Source organism: Nicotiana sylvestris, chromosome 1, assembly GCF_000393655.2.
Source record: "Nicotiana sylvestris chromosome 1, ASM39365v2, whole genome shotgun sequence".
In the NCBI taxonomy this organism is placed as follows: Eukaryota; Viridiplantae; Streptophyta; class Magnoliopsida; order Solanales; family Solanaceae; genus Nicotiana; species Nicotiana sylvestris.
In genome coordinates, this window is record NC_091057.1 from 73,100,626 (window position 1) to 73,117,472 (window position 16,847).

The 16,847-nt window shown below is 38.6% G+C and overlaps 1 protein-coding gene across 1 annotated transcript; it reads right to left on the minus strand.

The window, feature by feature from the left end:
• Window positions 1-1,781: 1,781 nt before the first annotated feature.
• Window positions 1,782-3,726, minus strand: LOC138871310 (uncharacterized). Its single transcript, XM_070149185.1, has 3 exons — window positions 3,643-3,726; window positions 2,568-2,663; window positions 1,782-2,300 (listed from the first exon to the last, which is right to left on the minus strand). Exons 1-3 carry the CDS (start codon window positions 3,724-3,726, stop codon window positions 1,782-1,784), a joined length of 699 nt encoding a protein of 232 aa, XP_070005286.1.
• Between the last annotated feature and the right edge of the window lie 13,121 nt (window positions 3,727-16,847).

Below are 16,847 nucleotides of genomic sequence, written 5' to 3' on the forward strand. Positions count from 1 at the left end.
TGCCATGGTCAACTCTATTAGAACAGAATATCCAAAGCCTTCAACAAAAGAGTCAAGCCAAGACAGTTCACACTAGGGGAGCTGGTGTTAAAGAAAATTCTTCCGCATCAAGATAAAGCCAAAGGGAAGTTCTCTCCCAACTGGCAGGGTCAATACATGGTTCACCGGGTTTTGACAGGAGGAGCCCTCATACTTGAAGAAATGGATGGGGAAGTCTAGCCAAAGCCGGTCAATTCAGATGCAGTCAAGTGTTACTATGTGTAATCGTTATGCTTTCCTTATATGATGTAAATTGAACTACGCCTAACCCGATTCCCATTTAAGAGGAGATACGTTGGCAGCCTTATGGGTTCGGTCACAATTCAATAAAAAATTTATTTCTCTTACAATTGGAAACTGGGGCAGAATTTTGAGGAGGACCCTCAAATTTCCGTAGTGATTTCAGTCGATTGCCATACGAGCAACAGTCAGAAACGTCAACCCATCAAACTAGGGCAGATTTTTTAGGATGACCCTCAAAATTCCGTAGCAAGAGAGGTTGCAATGTCCCGAACCACGTCACCTGCTACAGAATTTTGAGGGTACTCCTCAAAATTTTGCCCCAGTTTGATGTGTTGACGTTTCTGACTACTGCTCATGTGGCAATTGGCTGGAACTACTTCGGAATTTTGAGGGTCCTCCTGAAAATTCTGCCCCAATTTCCCATTGCGGGGGGAAATAAAAATTTTATTAAATTGTGACTGAAACCATAGGGCTACCTACATATCCCCTCTTAAATGGGAATCAGGTCAAGTGTAGTTCAATTTACATCATATAAGGAAAGCCTAAGAATTACACATAGTAGCGCTTGACTGCATCTGAATTGATCGGCTTTGGCCAGACTTCTCCGTCTATTTGTGCAAGTATGAGGGCTCCTCTTGTCAAAACCTAGTGAACCATGTATGGACCCTGCCAGTTGGGAGAGAACATCCCTTTGGCTTCATCTTGATGCGAAAATATTTTCTTCAACACCAGCTGCCTGGTGTGAGCTTTCTAGGCTTGACTCTTTTGTTGATAGAGTTGACCATGGCAATCTACATTCATTCTCTTTCCCTTTATAAGGGCTAGTTGCTCATAACTACTTTTTACCCACTCTGCGTCGTCGAGCTCAGCTTTTTGTATGATCCTTAGGGAAAGAATTTCTACCTCAGCGGGAATGACAGCCTCTATACCGTAAACTAGCATATAGGAGGTCGACCCAGTTGTTGTGCGGACTGTTGTGCGATACCCCAACAGAACAAATGATATCTTCTCGTGCCACTATTTATGCTTTTCTATCATTTTCCTCAATATATTCTTGATATTCTTATTGGTGGCCTCTATAGCTCCATTCATTTGAGGCCGGTAGGCTGTGGAATTCTTGTGTCTGATCTTGAAAGTTTTACACATACCTTTCATCAAGTCGTTGTTGGGGTTGGAGCCATTATCAGTAATAATTGACTCTGGAATTCCGAATCGACAAACACTACGCTCGCGGACAAAATTTGCCATGACCTTCTTAGTCACTGCTTTGTAAGATGTTTTTTGGTTAAATAGTCTAAAGCTACAAGAATAAACCTGTGTCTGTTGGAAGCAGCATGCTCGATTGGTCCAATAACGTCCATTCCCCAAGCGGCGAACGGCCACAGTGAGCTTGTTGTGTTAAGCTCGCTTGGAGGTACCTTTATCATGTCTGCATGTATCTAACAGCGCTGGCATTTTCGAACATACTGGATGCAATCTGCTTCCATAGTCATCCAAAATTAACCAGCCTGAAGTATCTTCTTTGCTAAGACAAAACTGTTCATATATGGATCGCAGGTCCCGGCATGGATTTCCTCTAGCAGCTTAGATGCTTCCTTTTCGTCGACACGTCTTAATAATCCCAAATCGGGAGTCCTCCTATATAGGATTCCTCCGCTATGAAAGAATTTGTTGGACAATCTCTGAAGTGTGCATTTCTGAGTAGGATTTGCAAGCTCCAGGTACTCTACTTTTGCCAGATATTCTTTGATATCATGAAACCAAGGCTTTCCGACTGCTTCCTCTTCGACATGGGCACAGTAAGCCAGTTGATCATGGATTTTCACTAGAATGGGGTCAATGAAATTCTTGTCTAGATGTTGTATCATAGATGATAGGCTAGCCAATGCATCGACGAAGTCATTATGGACTCTAGGAAGATGTTGGAACTTCGTCTTTGTGAACCTTTTACTTAATTCTTGTACATGATGCAGATACGGGAGTATCTTGGAGTTCTTGGTTGCCAATTCTTCTCGTGCCTGATGTATAAGTAAGTCTGAATCTCCAATTACTAGCAGCTCTTAAACATTCATGTCAATGACCATTTTGAGCCCTAAGATGCAGGCTTCATACTCGGCCATATTGTTGGTGCAAGGGAACCTGAGTTTGGTAGACACCAGATAATACTGACCACTTTCTGATACTAGGATTTCTCCTATTCCAACTCCCTTGAAGTTTGCTGCTCCATCGAAAAACATTCTCCAACCGTCATAGGATTCCCCAATGTCTTCTCCTATGAATGATACCTCTTCATCAGGAAAATACATTTTCAGGGGTTCGTATCCTCCATCCACGGGGTTTTCAGCAAGGTGTTCTGCTGGTGCCTGTCCCTTGACCGCTTTCTGAGTTACGTAAATAATGTCGAACTCACTCAATAGGATTTAACACTTGGCTAGTTTGCCGGTGGGCATGGGCTTCTGAAAGATGTACTTCAAGGGATCTATTCTTGATATGACATATGTAGTGTAGGTGCAAAAGTAATGTCTCGGCTTCTGAGCTACCCAAGTCAAAGAACAACAGGTGCACTCCAATAGAAAATATTGGTCCTCTTACGGGGTGAACTTCTTAATGAGATAATAAATGGCTTGTTCCTTCCTTCCCATTTCATTATGCTACTCCATAACGCAGCCGAAAGCTCCATCTAACACTGCAAGGTAGAGTAGTAAGGGTCTACCTGGCTCGGGCGGGACTAAGACTGGTGGTGTTGACAGGTACTCCTTGATTCTGTCGAAGGCCTTTTGGCAGTCATCAGTCCATTTGGTATCGGCGTCCTTCTTTAACATCTTAAAGATTGGCTCACAGATAACTATAGATTGTGCTATGAATCGACTGATATAGTTAAGCCTTCCCAAGAAACGCATCACATCCTTCTTGTTCTTTGGAGGTGGTATTTCTTGAATGGCTTTGACTTTCAATGGATCTAGTTCTATTCCTCAACGGCTTACAATAAACCCAAGAAATTTCCCAAGAGGAACCCCAAATGCGCATTTTGCGGGGTTTAATTTCAAGTTGTATCTCCATAGTATATTGAAGAACTTCCTCAAATCTTCCATGTGATTAGTGGCCTTCTTGGATTTGATGATAATATCATCCACATATACCTCTATCTTATTGTGTATCATATCATGGAAAATATTAGTCATGGCCCTCATCTAGGTGGCCCGTGCATTCTTCAGGCCGAATGGCATCATCTTGTAACAGTACACTCTAGATCGGGTCATAAGGGTATGTTCCTCTTAGACCAATCAGTATCAAGAAAGGTGCATCTCTAGATCGGGCGATGAACTCTTCTGTCGGAAACCACTCGACCATCCATTGAACCTGTTCTTCAGTCAAATTATCAAAGAGCTCAACCAATTCTTTAGCAATCTCTGGCTGAGCAAACATGTTGGGGATGTAATTCATTTGCTTTGGATGGTCGGAAACGATGTGATCATCCCAGTCCCTCCGTTGAATTTCTTATCAGTATTCGCCTTTTTGGAGATGTTCCATGAGCCAATGATGAAGTAGTAGATTGCATCCTTCGAAATGTGTTGATCCACATTGACACTTCTCTAAGGCTCGGTACATGTCTGCAATGATCATGGGTACAATGCTGAATGTCTGCCCACCAATCCCCTCCATTAGGGTTTTGGTTACCATAGCCAACCTAGAATGGATTCTACCTTTCTTCATTGGAAGGACGATCAGACACAGGAAGCAAAACATGAAGGCGAACACCTTACGATAAATATATCCCAAAGATGTGATGGCAAACTCATCAGGGTAGGTACAGTAGGATTTGTTGTGACCGTACCTTTCATACAGGTAGTCAAAAGGAATGTATGATTCCTTCAGGCATGTCAATTCTGCATTTTTCTTCAAACCCATCATTTTAAGAAAACCCTTGCCTTTGCGGTTCTCAGGCATCAACAAACCCGGAGTTTCCCACACCAGACTGGCCAGTCCTCCTATCTCCTCTAGCAAAGGTGTCATTTCGACATCCCTAAAGCAGAACATGGCCCTTTCAGAATCACAAAATAGAGTAGCAGTTTTTATTATCATGTTGTTTGGCTGGACCTCTAGGAGGGATGGTAGATTGCCCAGATATTTTCTGATGAGTGTTTGGTCACTAGAGTGTAAATCTCTCTACTATCTTAGCAATCTTGGGTGGATGTTGGTGACCATGCCGAATTTGGGGACTTCGTGCCTCATATTTCTACAAGACAAACAAGGTTAGGCCCTTACCCCCACCAGACTCGACTATTTAATATCAACAATTACCATGAAGCATTTAGTTCTCCAAATAAATGCATAGAACGTGATGATGTCCGTTTGGGTTTAGGGAAACCAATGGACTTTGGACAAGGATATCTTAAAGGATCATTATGTGGACAATATAACTGACCCGGCTAGGTTTGACCATGATGCATGCATAATTTAAACAGAGTAAGATTTCTATGGGGTTTTAGACTGGTACCCTTGAGTGGACAACTCAAGCGGGAAGGCACGGAATTGTCAACTGCACCACTGATCGACTAGTTTTACCGCAAATATGCCTTTCCGAATTTAGGGGATAATGATATAGGAAAAGTGCAACCACTCATCAAGCATTGCTATAGTATTTGTTTGGCACTAGTGGAGTATGATGTTGAGCATAATTATGCAATATTAAAAGCATGTTGACATTTATTTGCATGTTAAGGAAGCGATGAATACAACAGTTTTATAATTTAAAGCAACAGTAAAGGAGGGAAACAAGAAAGATATGTCAGTTTTGCTTTTGAAAAAGAAATTTAAACAAGTAATTGCACATAGGGAGGTACAAATTCACAAGAACAATCTGAAATGGTAAAAGCCTAAATTTCCCTAGCATAGTCGCCATGCTGTCGCGCCCCCTTTTCCCCCCTCCGCAGAAATCAAATTCATGATATTTTGGGTATGGGACAACTCATTCCTTTTGGGAACGAGGTTTGCATTTTTGAAGAGTCGCCACCTAATGTTTTGTAGGTGTGTTAGGGAACCCATAAGGTTCATTTCCAACTATTCTTGATAACCAGAGACAGGGTAAAGGCTTGAAATTATCCCAAGGGGAAGGTGTTAGGCACCCCTCAAGATCCACTAGTGTGGTTCCTGGCCAAACAGTTTTTGTGAATTTGTGCAATTAGCAAATAGACAAATAGGGCTCAAATAATAGGGGTTTAAGTTTAAATACACAAGTGTTTGAAAACGATTAATGAAAGCATGATTTTGAAAAGAGTTACAATCTAAATATGCTTATGAATGTAAAGGGGCGTCCTAGGTTTGTTTGTAATATGGATCACATCAATGCAATACTCGGTACACTCCTCAAAAGAGGGGATACACGTGGTATTAGTGCACCGGTCATCATATCCATATCTACCCTTCCCACCCCGTGAATGTAATTAAAGAGAGGGTTGGTCTCGACTTCTATTTCATGCTATTACCCGTCCCTTCCTATAAGTCCCCGAAGAATTTAGGACTTCTATCCTATTAGGGAGGTTCTAGGTAGACCCTTAGGTTTATAGACAAAATACTAAGGCGACATACAAAACAAGTATGACCGCATTTAAAAGGGAAAAACACAAAAAACAAGTAGAAGGCTCAGTTATACCTCCACAAATAATGCACATGGACAACATGACTCATACACAATTAAGGTCTAAATTCAGAATCCTAATGCAGGGTGTTTAATTAGTAACATTTGAACCAAATTTATTACATGACTCAGAAAAGAAGTCTGAATCAGGTTTACCTACTGATTTTAACAGTCAAAGACAGTTCCAGTTTTATTTAAGTTATTACCTAAAGCTTGCCTAGGCTTAAAGCAAGATGAAAGAGTTATTCAGGATGATTAAAAGACAGGTTGGAGCTTATTTTTTACCTAAAACATGTTATTCTAGTTGCATAGGTTGTTGCCAATTTTATTCAGAAAACATCACAATGTCAAAAAATTATTACTTACTACCTTTTCATGAATCAGTAATTAGTTAGGCGTTTTAAACAGAATGCAAATAAGATCCTAGAACATGGTATCTAATATGCACATGCAAATGGCAGTGTTGTTGAAAACAGGATTCCTAAGGCATGATTTCTAAATGTACATGGCAGGATTGCAGAATTGATGAAATACAATTTCTGAAAGTACAAGAGTAATAGCTTATATGCTCATGTTGTTATTGTCCTAAGAGCAGGATTTCTAAGTGATAAAAACATGGATTAGTGATGGATGGGATGCTGAAGCAGGAAACAAAGGTCCTAAGAGCATGATTTCTAATGCATAATTAGAAATGCAACCCTAGTAACATGTTTTCTAACCTTTAACAACTATAGCATGTATATTTCCACATCCCTCTTCACTAGCCAACCTCAAATGAGAAATGCAAAATAAGAAGTTACAACTATAGGAACCCTAATTCTGACTTCCTCTCTGAGTTATGTAATAAACCACCTCAAATGCCAATGTTGTTCCATAGCCTTTCTTATATCTGGGTGTGTCAGAGTTCCCTAAGGACCACAAGGGATCCCGAGTAGTGCTTATACCCAGATTGCATGACCAAGAATAAGTGCAGTGTAGAAGGTCCAACTCATATATGTCCAGGTTCAGAGGGAGTTCAAGGGTCCCAAAGCAAGGCTCACACAAAAGGGGCAGAACCTAGTAGCCTAATAATATATGTGATAGTGCTTGACATAATTTGAAACAAGTTTGTTTAAAACCTGCACTGACAAGTTCATTTTGAAAGCAATCAGTAACAGAGATGATTGGAGGTAGTTGTAGTAGCAAACAGAACTCAAACACCTTAAGAGGGGGTCACACACAGAATCAGTAGTCACACAAGGGGGCAAGGGATTTGGGATACATAGACATTTGACTGTAAACACATAACTACATCAAGGGTCTTAGGACTAGTTTGGACATGCACATCAATAGCTGATACTGGCACAATCACAAACTAGTCAGAAAGAACATAAACACATTGAAAGGATAGGGACTTGGGATTCATAAGATGGTAAGTACATAATAAGTGATTGACAAAGCATGCCTTGAAACACACATAGGGAAGTGCATTAATCTAAAGGGGGAGGGGAGACATTATAGCATGCTGGTAATGTAACATAACTGCAGGTTTCACAACAGAACCACAAGCAGAAGTAGAATGAGAAAAACTGAAACAATAAGAGAAGCATGTTGTTGAATATTTAAAATTAAACTATGACATACCAGTTAAAGAAGCAAAGTGCAGAAAAGTAAAGCAAGTAGAATTCCACAGTCTAGCCTAGGCTTTCAGCCGGCTAGACAAGCAGTAGCACAAGTAGCAGAGAAAAAAGAGAGAGTTTGAGTGTGTTTGTGTGTGTTCTGAACTCTATGTTCGTGTGTTTAGAGAAGAGAGGGTAGAGTATTTATAGCTTTGAAAACGAGTAGAAAATAAAGTAACATGTAAAGGTTTTGCACAATTATGGAAGTAATCACCATAATAATCAATTAATAAAAGTACTTCCCCTTAATAAAGGAATTACTGATCAAACGGATACTAATAGGGATAATTAAGGAAAGAAAATCAATTTGAGAAAGATTGATTTTTGACTATATAAGGGATAGAAAAAGTATAGAGTATACAATTGAGACTAGGTATAGAATATACTTAATTTGGGGAAAGGATTCAGCAGGGGTGAAACATCACATCAAATAAAGGAAGGAAATCAATCAACTTAAACAAATGAGTAAAATTAGGGGTTTATAAGAAAACCATGCAATCGGACCATAACTTAAGGAAATCAAGATCAATCAAGAAGGAGTCATGATTATGCACTTCAACATATAAATAGAGAAGAATGACAAGGAGTATCAGACATGCATGGCCACCCAGATTGACAAAAAAATGACTAGATGAACACAAACATACAGTAGCAACATGAGTAGGCTAAGGGCTCAGTGGTAAAAGAACTCACTCGAAACATGGTAATCAACAAGTCATGGCTAACACATAGAACCAGAGTGGAAAACCAAACTAACAGGTAGAGAAGATCATAAACAAGTAAAGAAAGCCTTTAAACTCACAGTAATAAGTGATGAAAAACTTTAAGAAATTAGGGTTTTAACAAAGTTGAGTTAAAAGCTGTAAGAACTCAGAATCATTCAAGACAAACAAAGAAAAGGGATCTAACTATAAAGAACCCAAATTGAAACAAGTATACATACAAAATAAACAAACACAGTTCCGGAACCTCGGATAAAACCAAAAATGCTTAGGGTTTTCAACATGATAAACCAAGCAGAAGAAAACATAAACAAACCATTTAAACATAGTAAAATCATAAGACAACATTGAAAATCAGAGGAGAAACCTTTTAAAAAAGGTTGAGGAAACCCTAATCTTGAAGACGGAGAGTCAAATCGTAAAAACCTTTGAGAAATATGCCAAGAGGTTCATAACATACACAAATCTAAGACAGATCTGGAAAAAATCGGAAAGTCTTTAAAGTTAGGGTTTCGAAGAACCGAGAAAAAGTAAGAAAACTTTGAAAAGTTACCGATCTAGTAGGAAAAGTCATGGATCTGACTCGAACATCCATGGATGGCCGGAAAAAGACCATGGATAGAACTTGAGCAAGGTCTGGACTAGATCTCTTTGAGTTCTTTCCATGAAATCATGAAAACAGGCAACTAGGAGACATAGGAGACCGGTATACGTTTCAAACAGCCATGGGAGTCCATGGATTGAGTGAGGATCGAAGGGGATTATGGTTGATTTGGGTGGAGGCAGCTAGGGTTAGACTTAGGTTTCAGAGAGAATTGGAGGGGAAAGGGGATTCAAGGGCGGCGGGTTGGTAGGAAATGAATTAGGTTAGGTGGTCATTTGGGTTTAAAAATGATAAGGGAAAAGGGGACCGTTGATCTGAATGATCAATGGTCAACATCGAATAAGGTAGGTAGGGTTTCGGGTTTGGGCTTGGGTCCGGTGGTTCTTCAATTGGGTTGGGGTCCGGTTTTGAATTAAAATTGGGCTTGAAATTGGGTCTTGTTTTGGCTATAATTGAAATACAAAAGGGGTTGTTATTTAAATAGCCAGTTTTTCCTTTTAAATTTATAAAAAATAGTAAATAGTTTCTGAAAATAAATTGAAAGTACTAGAGTGATTTATAATACCTAATTGACAATTTAAAAATACAAGATCCTATTTTATGCGTATAAAATAGAATTAAACCTTAAAATGGCTAATATTACAATTATGTGCAATTTAGCTTTAAAAATACTAAATAAAATTGTAAAAATATATAAAAATTAACTTAACCATATTTTGGAATAAATATAGAAATACAATATATGATTTATCAAAACCATAATTTTGGAAATAATTATTGGGAATTCTATGGATAAAAAGGGAGAAAATAAATCAATTTAAACCGTTAAAATTATGGAAAAAATAATAAAACACTTGGACATGCTTATATATTCATATATATATATATATATATATATATATGCTATTTTGAAATTATTTTGCACACTTAAAATATATAGAAAAATATTGGGTATCAACAGTTATAATGCTCCTAATAATCACAACGTCGCAATTTGCTATCAGCTAAGAAAACTCTACTGTCATTTGTTATCTTATTTTTGAATAAGGCTACCCTTCAGCATTCCAAGATTAAATGTTGTCTCCATCTGCATCTGCATTACATAAAGGTACCATTTTGCCTTCCAACTTGCATAAGGCTGCCATTCTGCCTTCCAATCTGTATAAGGCTACCATTCTACCTTCCAATCTGCATAAGTCTACCATTCTGCCTTCCAACTTTCATAAGGCTACCATTTTGAGTTCGAGACTAAGCGTTATCTCCATCTGCATCAGCATTGTATAAGGCTACTATTCTGCCTTCCAATTTGCATAAGGCTACCCTTTTGCCTTCCGAGACTAAACATTGTCTCCATCTACATCTGCATTGCATAAGGCTACTATTCTGCCTTCCAACTTGCATAAGGCTACCATTCTACCTTTTGAGGCTAAGCTCTGCCTCCCATTTTCTTCGAAACTAAGCGCTATAGCACTATTTATTTCGCTTCTCTTAAGGGCTAAGCTCTGCCCTTCAATTCGCAAGACTAAGCTCTGTCTTGTCCGTACCATACTGCTGCATCCTTCATGGGCTGAAATATCGCCAACTCATTCAAAGGCGTCATCATTTGGAGGCACCATCTTCATAGACCAAGAACACCATCATGGCCTGAGGATATCTTTCGATCTTTTGCATATCATTATTCAAAGGCGTCATGGTTCGGAGGCACCATCCCCATAGCCCAAGAACATCATTTCATGGCCTGCGAATCCTTTATCATACGCTTCATGTCCAGGACATCATGGTCTGAGGACGCCATTCCTAACCGTCCAAGGACAACATTCATGGTTCGACGAGAATTTGCATCATGTTTAAATTTATGCACAATCTGTGCTAGTATTGCTTATTTGCAGTTAAGACAGCGAGCAACGGCTACCCCAGCAGGAGCGATCACTGCTCTAGTTCCTTCAGCCATATCAAACTTAACCTTCCCGTAAACCTTCACTCACCCAGACCTAGATATTGCGTCCGTTCTTGAAAGGTCTTCATCGGTATACTCTGCCGATGGATCCTGAACTGTATATGGCTTGATTCATGTAAAATCAGGGATATGTAGGCAACTCAAAAGCCAGAGTGCGGCCTAAATCCTCCCAAACTGTTTCGCTCGGTCAAAATTGACCATCATTTCTTTACCCGAAAACTCTTTCATCCTTCTCCGGTAAAGAGGGGCAGTTGTTGATACCCAATTTTTCCGTATATATTTTCAATATGCAAAATACCTTCAAAATAACATATATAAGCATGTTCAAATGTTTTATTATTTTTCCATAATTTTAAAGGTTTAAATTAATTTATTTTCTCCTTTTTTATCCATAAAATCCCCAATAATTATTTCCAAAATTATTATTTTGATAATTTATCTATTGTATTTCTATATTTATGCCAAAATATGGTTAAATTAATTTTTACATATTTTTGTAATTACATTTGATATTTTTAAAGCTAAATTGCACATAATTGCAATATTAGCCCTTTTAAGATTTAATTATGTTTTATATGCATATAATTGGATCCTGTATTTTTAAATTGCTAATTATATGTTATAAATTATTTTAGCACTTTAATTATTTTTCAGAAAACTATTTACTATTTTTTATAAATCAAATAGGGAAAAATGGCTATTTAAAATATAGCCAAATTGGCTTTCAATTGTAGCCCAAATAAGGACCCCAATTCCCAGCCAATTTCAATTTAAAACCCGAACCACACCCCTTTAACCCATACCCAAAATCCGGAACCCCACCTACCCCTGTAATCTCGACCATTGATCTCCCAAATCAACAATCCCTATTATTCCCTTCCATTTTTAACCTGAACAACCACCTAACCTAATTCATTCTTACCAAACTGCCGCCTTAGAATCCCCTTTCCTCTCCAATTCTTTCTAAGACCTAAACCTAACCCTAGCCGCCGCCACTCAAACCAACCCTAATCCCTTCGATCCTCACTCAATCCATGGATTCCCATGGCTGTTTGAGACGTATACTTGTCTCCTACGTCTCCTGGTTTCTTGTTTTTGTGATTTCATGGAAATATCTCGAAGAGATCCAGTACAGATCTTGTTCAACTCCTACCCATGGTCTCATATGCCATTTTCCGGCCATCAGTCATTGTTCGAGTCAGATCCATGACTTTTCCGGCCAAAACCGGTAACATTTTAATGTCCTCTCATCTTCTTTGGGTTCTCTGAAACCCTAACTCTTGAGATTTTTCACTTTTCTATAGATCTATCTTAGATCTAGGTGTATCCATGAATTTTTAACAGATTTTTTCTTCGCCTCTGCTATTTTCTGAAAAACCTAGTTATAAATCCTCCGATCTTTTTAGATCTGTGGTGGATCTATGGTTTTTTAAGGTTTTCACCTGTTTTCCTCAAAATATTTCTCTGATTTTAAAGGATTTCTTCATTTTCTAAACTAGGGTTTCAAAACCCTTTTTGCAAAAATAATTTCTTTCTGATTTTAGCAATTACTTTGATTTTTAGCATGTTTAAACATCACCTAAGTCTTTCCTTTTTGCTCGATTCATTTTTTTCAAGAAACCCTAATACTTTTGGGTTCGATTCGAAGTTTGAGTCTATTTGCGATGTGTTTGCATGACTACCATGAAAATTCTAGGCTTCATGTGTGTTCTATATGCTCTTGTGCTTCCTGCTCTAATTTGTTCTTAAGGTTTCATAGATTTTGTCCAAACACGTATTATTCATCGTTTAATAAGTCCGACTATTTGTTTTATCGTTTGTTCACATAATTTATGTTGATTTTGTGTAATCTCCTTAAACCTACATCTGTGATTTTGTGTATTTTCCTTGTAATTCTGTATTTATTCTTCGAAATTGCTTCCTTATTTTTTGTGACACTTTCCTTAGTTAGTGTTGATTTCCTATGACTTTCAAAAATTGAGATTGTGCTCTACCTTATTTAGATGCCCAATATGTTATTAATATACTTTCCTTACTTGAAAATATTCCGTACTTAACCCTTATTACATGCTGCATGCTTTTACTACTCCTATTATGGTAAAATTAGTTCTTTTCCCTACTTGATACAACTTGTACCTGTTTGAACTATGACTGCCTAATTGAAGATGTCTAGGTCTTTTATTGATTCTGATTTGTATTATTTCTATAATTATGCCAAGCCAGTACTTATTACCTTATTTTCCTGCCTGTTCTCAAACTATAAATACTCTACCCTCTCTTTAGCATAAGACACGAACAATTAGTTCAGAACACACACATACACACTAAAACTCTCTCTTCTTTCTCTACTACTTGTGCTACTACTTGTCTAGCGGGCTGAAAGCCAAGGCTAGACTGTGGAACTCTACTTGCTTTACTTTTCTGCACTTTGCTTCCTTAACTGGTATGTTCCTAGTTCAATTCTGAAACTCAACTCTATGTGCTCCATTGTTTGCCAATCCCTGTCTCCTTCTGCACTGACCTAATGGCTCATGTTGTTTAATTGCACTTCTTGTTTACTGCTTTACTCAACATGCTTAAGTTATGTCCTCTCTTGTTCAAATGTAATCAGCATGTCTACATGAGTTCCTGTTTATGTCCCTCAACTAGTATGCCTCCTAATGTACTTGATTAACACTAATCATGACTAATTATGTTTAATAGACCCATGCATGACTACTTCCATACCATGTCCCTATGTCTTGTTACTATTCTAATTTCAAGCATGATTCCCCTATTAACTCTTTGAAGTAGTAGTTTGTAGGCCAATTAGTTTCTATTTGTTTTTTGTGCTTGCTGGTCTAAATGCTTCTCTTCTCATCCATGTTTTATGTGTTTCTGATTTGGGTCCTCTATGTCCCCATCCCCTTACTCCCCTGCTTGTGACTGTTGAAATTGTACTATCCTTCAAACTTGCTCTATGTGTGATGTCTTGTTCCAAGTTATTGTTGCTCATATTCCCTTCTCTTTTTTTTTTTCAAAACTGTTCTCTTATTTTGCAATCTTATTTCAAACATGATGTTTCAAAATTGTTTTCCAACTCAACTATTTTAAATCAATGCCAAGCACTCTCACATATATTCTTAGACCACTAGGTTCTGCCCCTTTTGTGTAAGTGTTGCCTTGGGACCCTTGAGCTCCCTCTGAACTTGGACACATAAAAGCTGCCCTTTTCCACATTGCACTTACTCTATCTTATGCAGTCTGGGTGTGAGTACTGCCCTGGATCCCTTGAGGTCCTTAGGGAACTCTGAAACACCTAGATATGAGGAAAAGCTATGAAACAACCTTGGCACTTGAGGTGATTGATTACATAACTCAGAGAGGAAGTCCTAATCAGACTTCATATAGTGTAACTTCTTATTTTCATTGCTACTTATGTAATTCACTTCAAGGTTGGTCTGTAATAACTTATTCTAAACAAGTATTAGGGTTGGCTAGTGAAAAAGGATGGGGTAAATATGCATGCTATAGTTGTTAAAGGGTAGAAAACATGTTGTTAGGTTTATATTCCTAATTGCGCAATAGAAATCATGCTTAGGGTTCATACATGCATTATCAATCATGCTCTAAGGACCTATGTTTCTTGTTTCAGCATCTCATCCATCACTAATCCATGTTTTATGTCTATCACATAGAAATCTTGCTCCTAGGACAATAACAACATTGGCATAGAAGCTGTTACTCTTTTGCTTTCAGAAGTCATATTTCAATAATTCTGCAACTATTGCGCGCATTTAGAAGTCATGCCTTAGGGGTTCTGTTTTTTTGACAATCCTGTCATTTACATGTGCATATTAGATATCATGTCCTAGGATCTTGTTTGTATTTTTGTTTAAGACGTCTAGTTAATTACTGATTCATGAAAAGGTAACAAAAATAATCTCACATCGTGATGTTTTCTGAATAAAATTGGTAATCTCACATCGTATAAATTAGAACAACGTGCTCTTAGGTAAAAAACCATCTCCAAATTGTTTTAATAATTCTGAATAACTGCTGCATATTGCTTTACGCCTAGGCAAGCCTTAGGTAATTACTTAAATAAAAATAGAACTGTCCTTGTTTAATTGCCAGCATGCTAATATTAGTAGGCAAGCCTGATTCAGACTTCTTTTCTGAGTCATGCAATAAATCTGGTTCTACTATTATCACTTAGATACCATGCTTTAGGATTCTGAATTCAGACCTTATCTGTGAATGAGTCATGTTGTTCATATGCACTTTATGTGGGGGTATATTTGAGCCTTTCGTTTGTCTTCCATGATCCCTTTAAATCCAGACCTGTATGTTCTTGTTTGTCGCCTAGCATTTTGCCTTTAAACCTGAGGGTCTTCCTAGAACCTCCCACATAGGATAGAAGTCCTAAATTCCTCTAGGACTGATAGGAAGGGACGGGTAACAACATGCAATAGGGGTCAGGATCAACTCTCGCTTTAATTACCTTCACGGGGCAGGAAAGCGTAGATATGGATATGATGACCGGTGCGTTAATACCACGTGTAGCCCCTCTTTAATGAGTGTCATACCGGGAATTGCATTGATGTGATCCATATTACAAACAAACCTAGCACGCCCCTTTACATTCATATGCATGCTTTAGATTGTAATTCTTTTAAAAAATTTACCTTTCACTAATTGTTTTCAAACACTTGTGTATTTAAACTTAAATCCCCTACTATTTGAGCCATACTTGTTTATTTGCTAATTGCACAAATTCACAAAAACTGTCTGGCCGGGAACCACACTAGTGGATCTTGAGGGGTGCCTAACACTTTCCCCTTAGGATAATTTCAAGCCCTTACCCTATCTCTGGTTACCAAACATAGTTATGAATGAACCCTATAAGTGTCCTAACGCACCTTAAAATTGTTAAGTGGCGATTCTTCAAAATTGCAAAACCCCTTTCCCAAAAGGAAAGAGTTGCCCCAACCAAATATCATGAACCCAATTCCGCGGAAGGAAAAAAGGGGCGCGACATATGAGACCGCTTCAGGATACCAAGCGGTAGCTGCAAAAAACAAAAAAAATGTTATCTTTTTGGAAAAAAGGAAAGAAGATCTTAAAACATGTCTGAAGGAAAAAATACTCACGCTGCATGTTCCACTTCTCTGGGAAAGGCATCCTCTCGGCTGGAATGATGTCCGAGATTCTAACCCGGATGAACCTACCCATCCATCCCCGATCTTTCTCCTCGTCGGTGCTCGAGAAAAATGATTTCTTGGATCGATGACAAAGCCTAATCAAGCCTCGATAGAACCGGAGGTTGTACATCTTGATCAAATAATTCAGAGGTAAAGATCTCTCCATCAACCTTATAAGTTAAATAGCAGAGCATCAAGATTATCCTCCAAAAATAGGGATAGATTTTACCGAGCGTCACCTGATATTTGTCGCAAAAGGCGAGGATGACCGGATCTATCCCTGGGGAAGGGGACCCAGAAGGCTGAGCCAGACTCAAAGTAAAAGGATAGGTATATACACAGAGGAAACCATCTTTGTGATCCGTTATGTTCTAATCAGGACCAGGAATTTCCACCTCCACCGACTTCTTCCATCGGCAGTCCTTTTTTACCGTCCCCACATCGGTCACGACGCTGACGTACCGGGACACGAGTTCACATCGGCTCAGTATAGCAGGGGGTGTATCGATCTTATAATATTTCAACATGTCAAGATTAGGGGGAGTACATTGTCCTAGAGTGGGTATCACCTTCGTTTTCTCCTTAGACGACCGAGATGAAGAGGTGACTTCATTCCGCCGAGGAACCATCCTAGAAGTTATGGCCATTGCGACTTTGAAGATGGGTCTGGATCGTAGAAGGAGATGGGTCTGGATTCGCGAATTTGAAGATGTTGGGAATATAAGGGTTATCAAAAGGTTGATGTATTTATAGGAACCACATGGGCAGCGGAAGGGACGAGCCAATAACGGTTCGTGAATCTC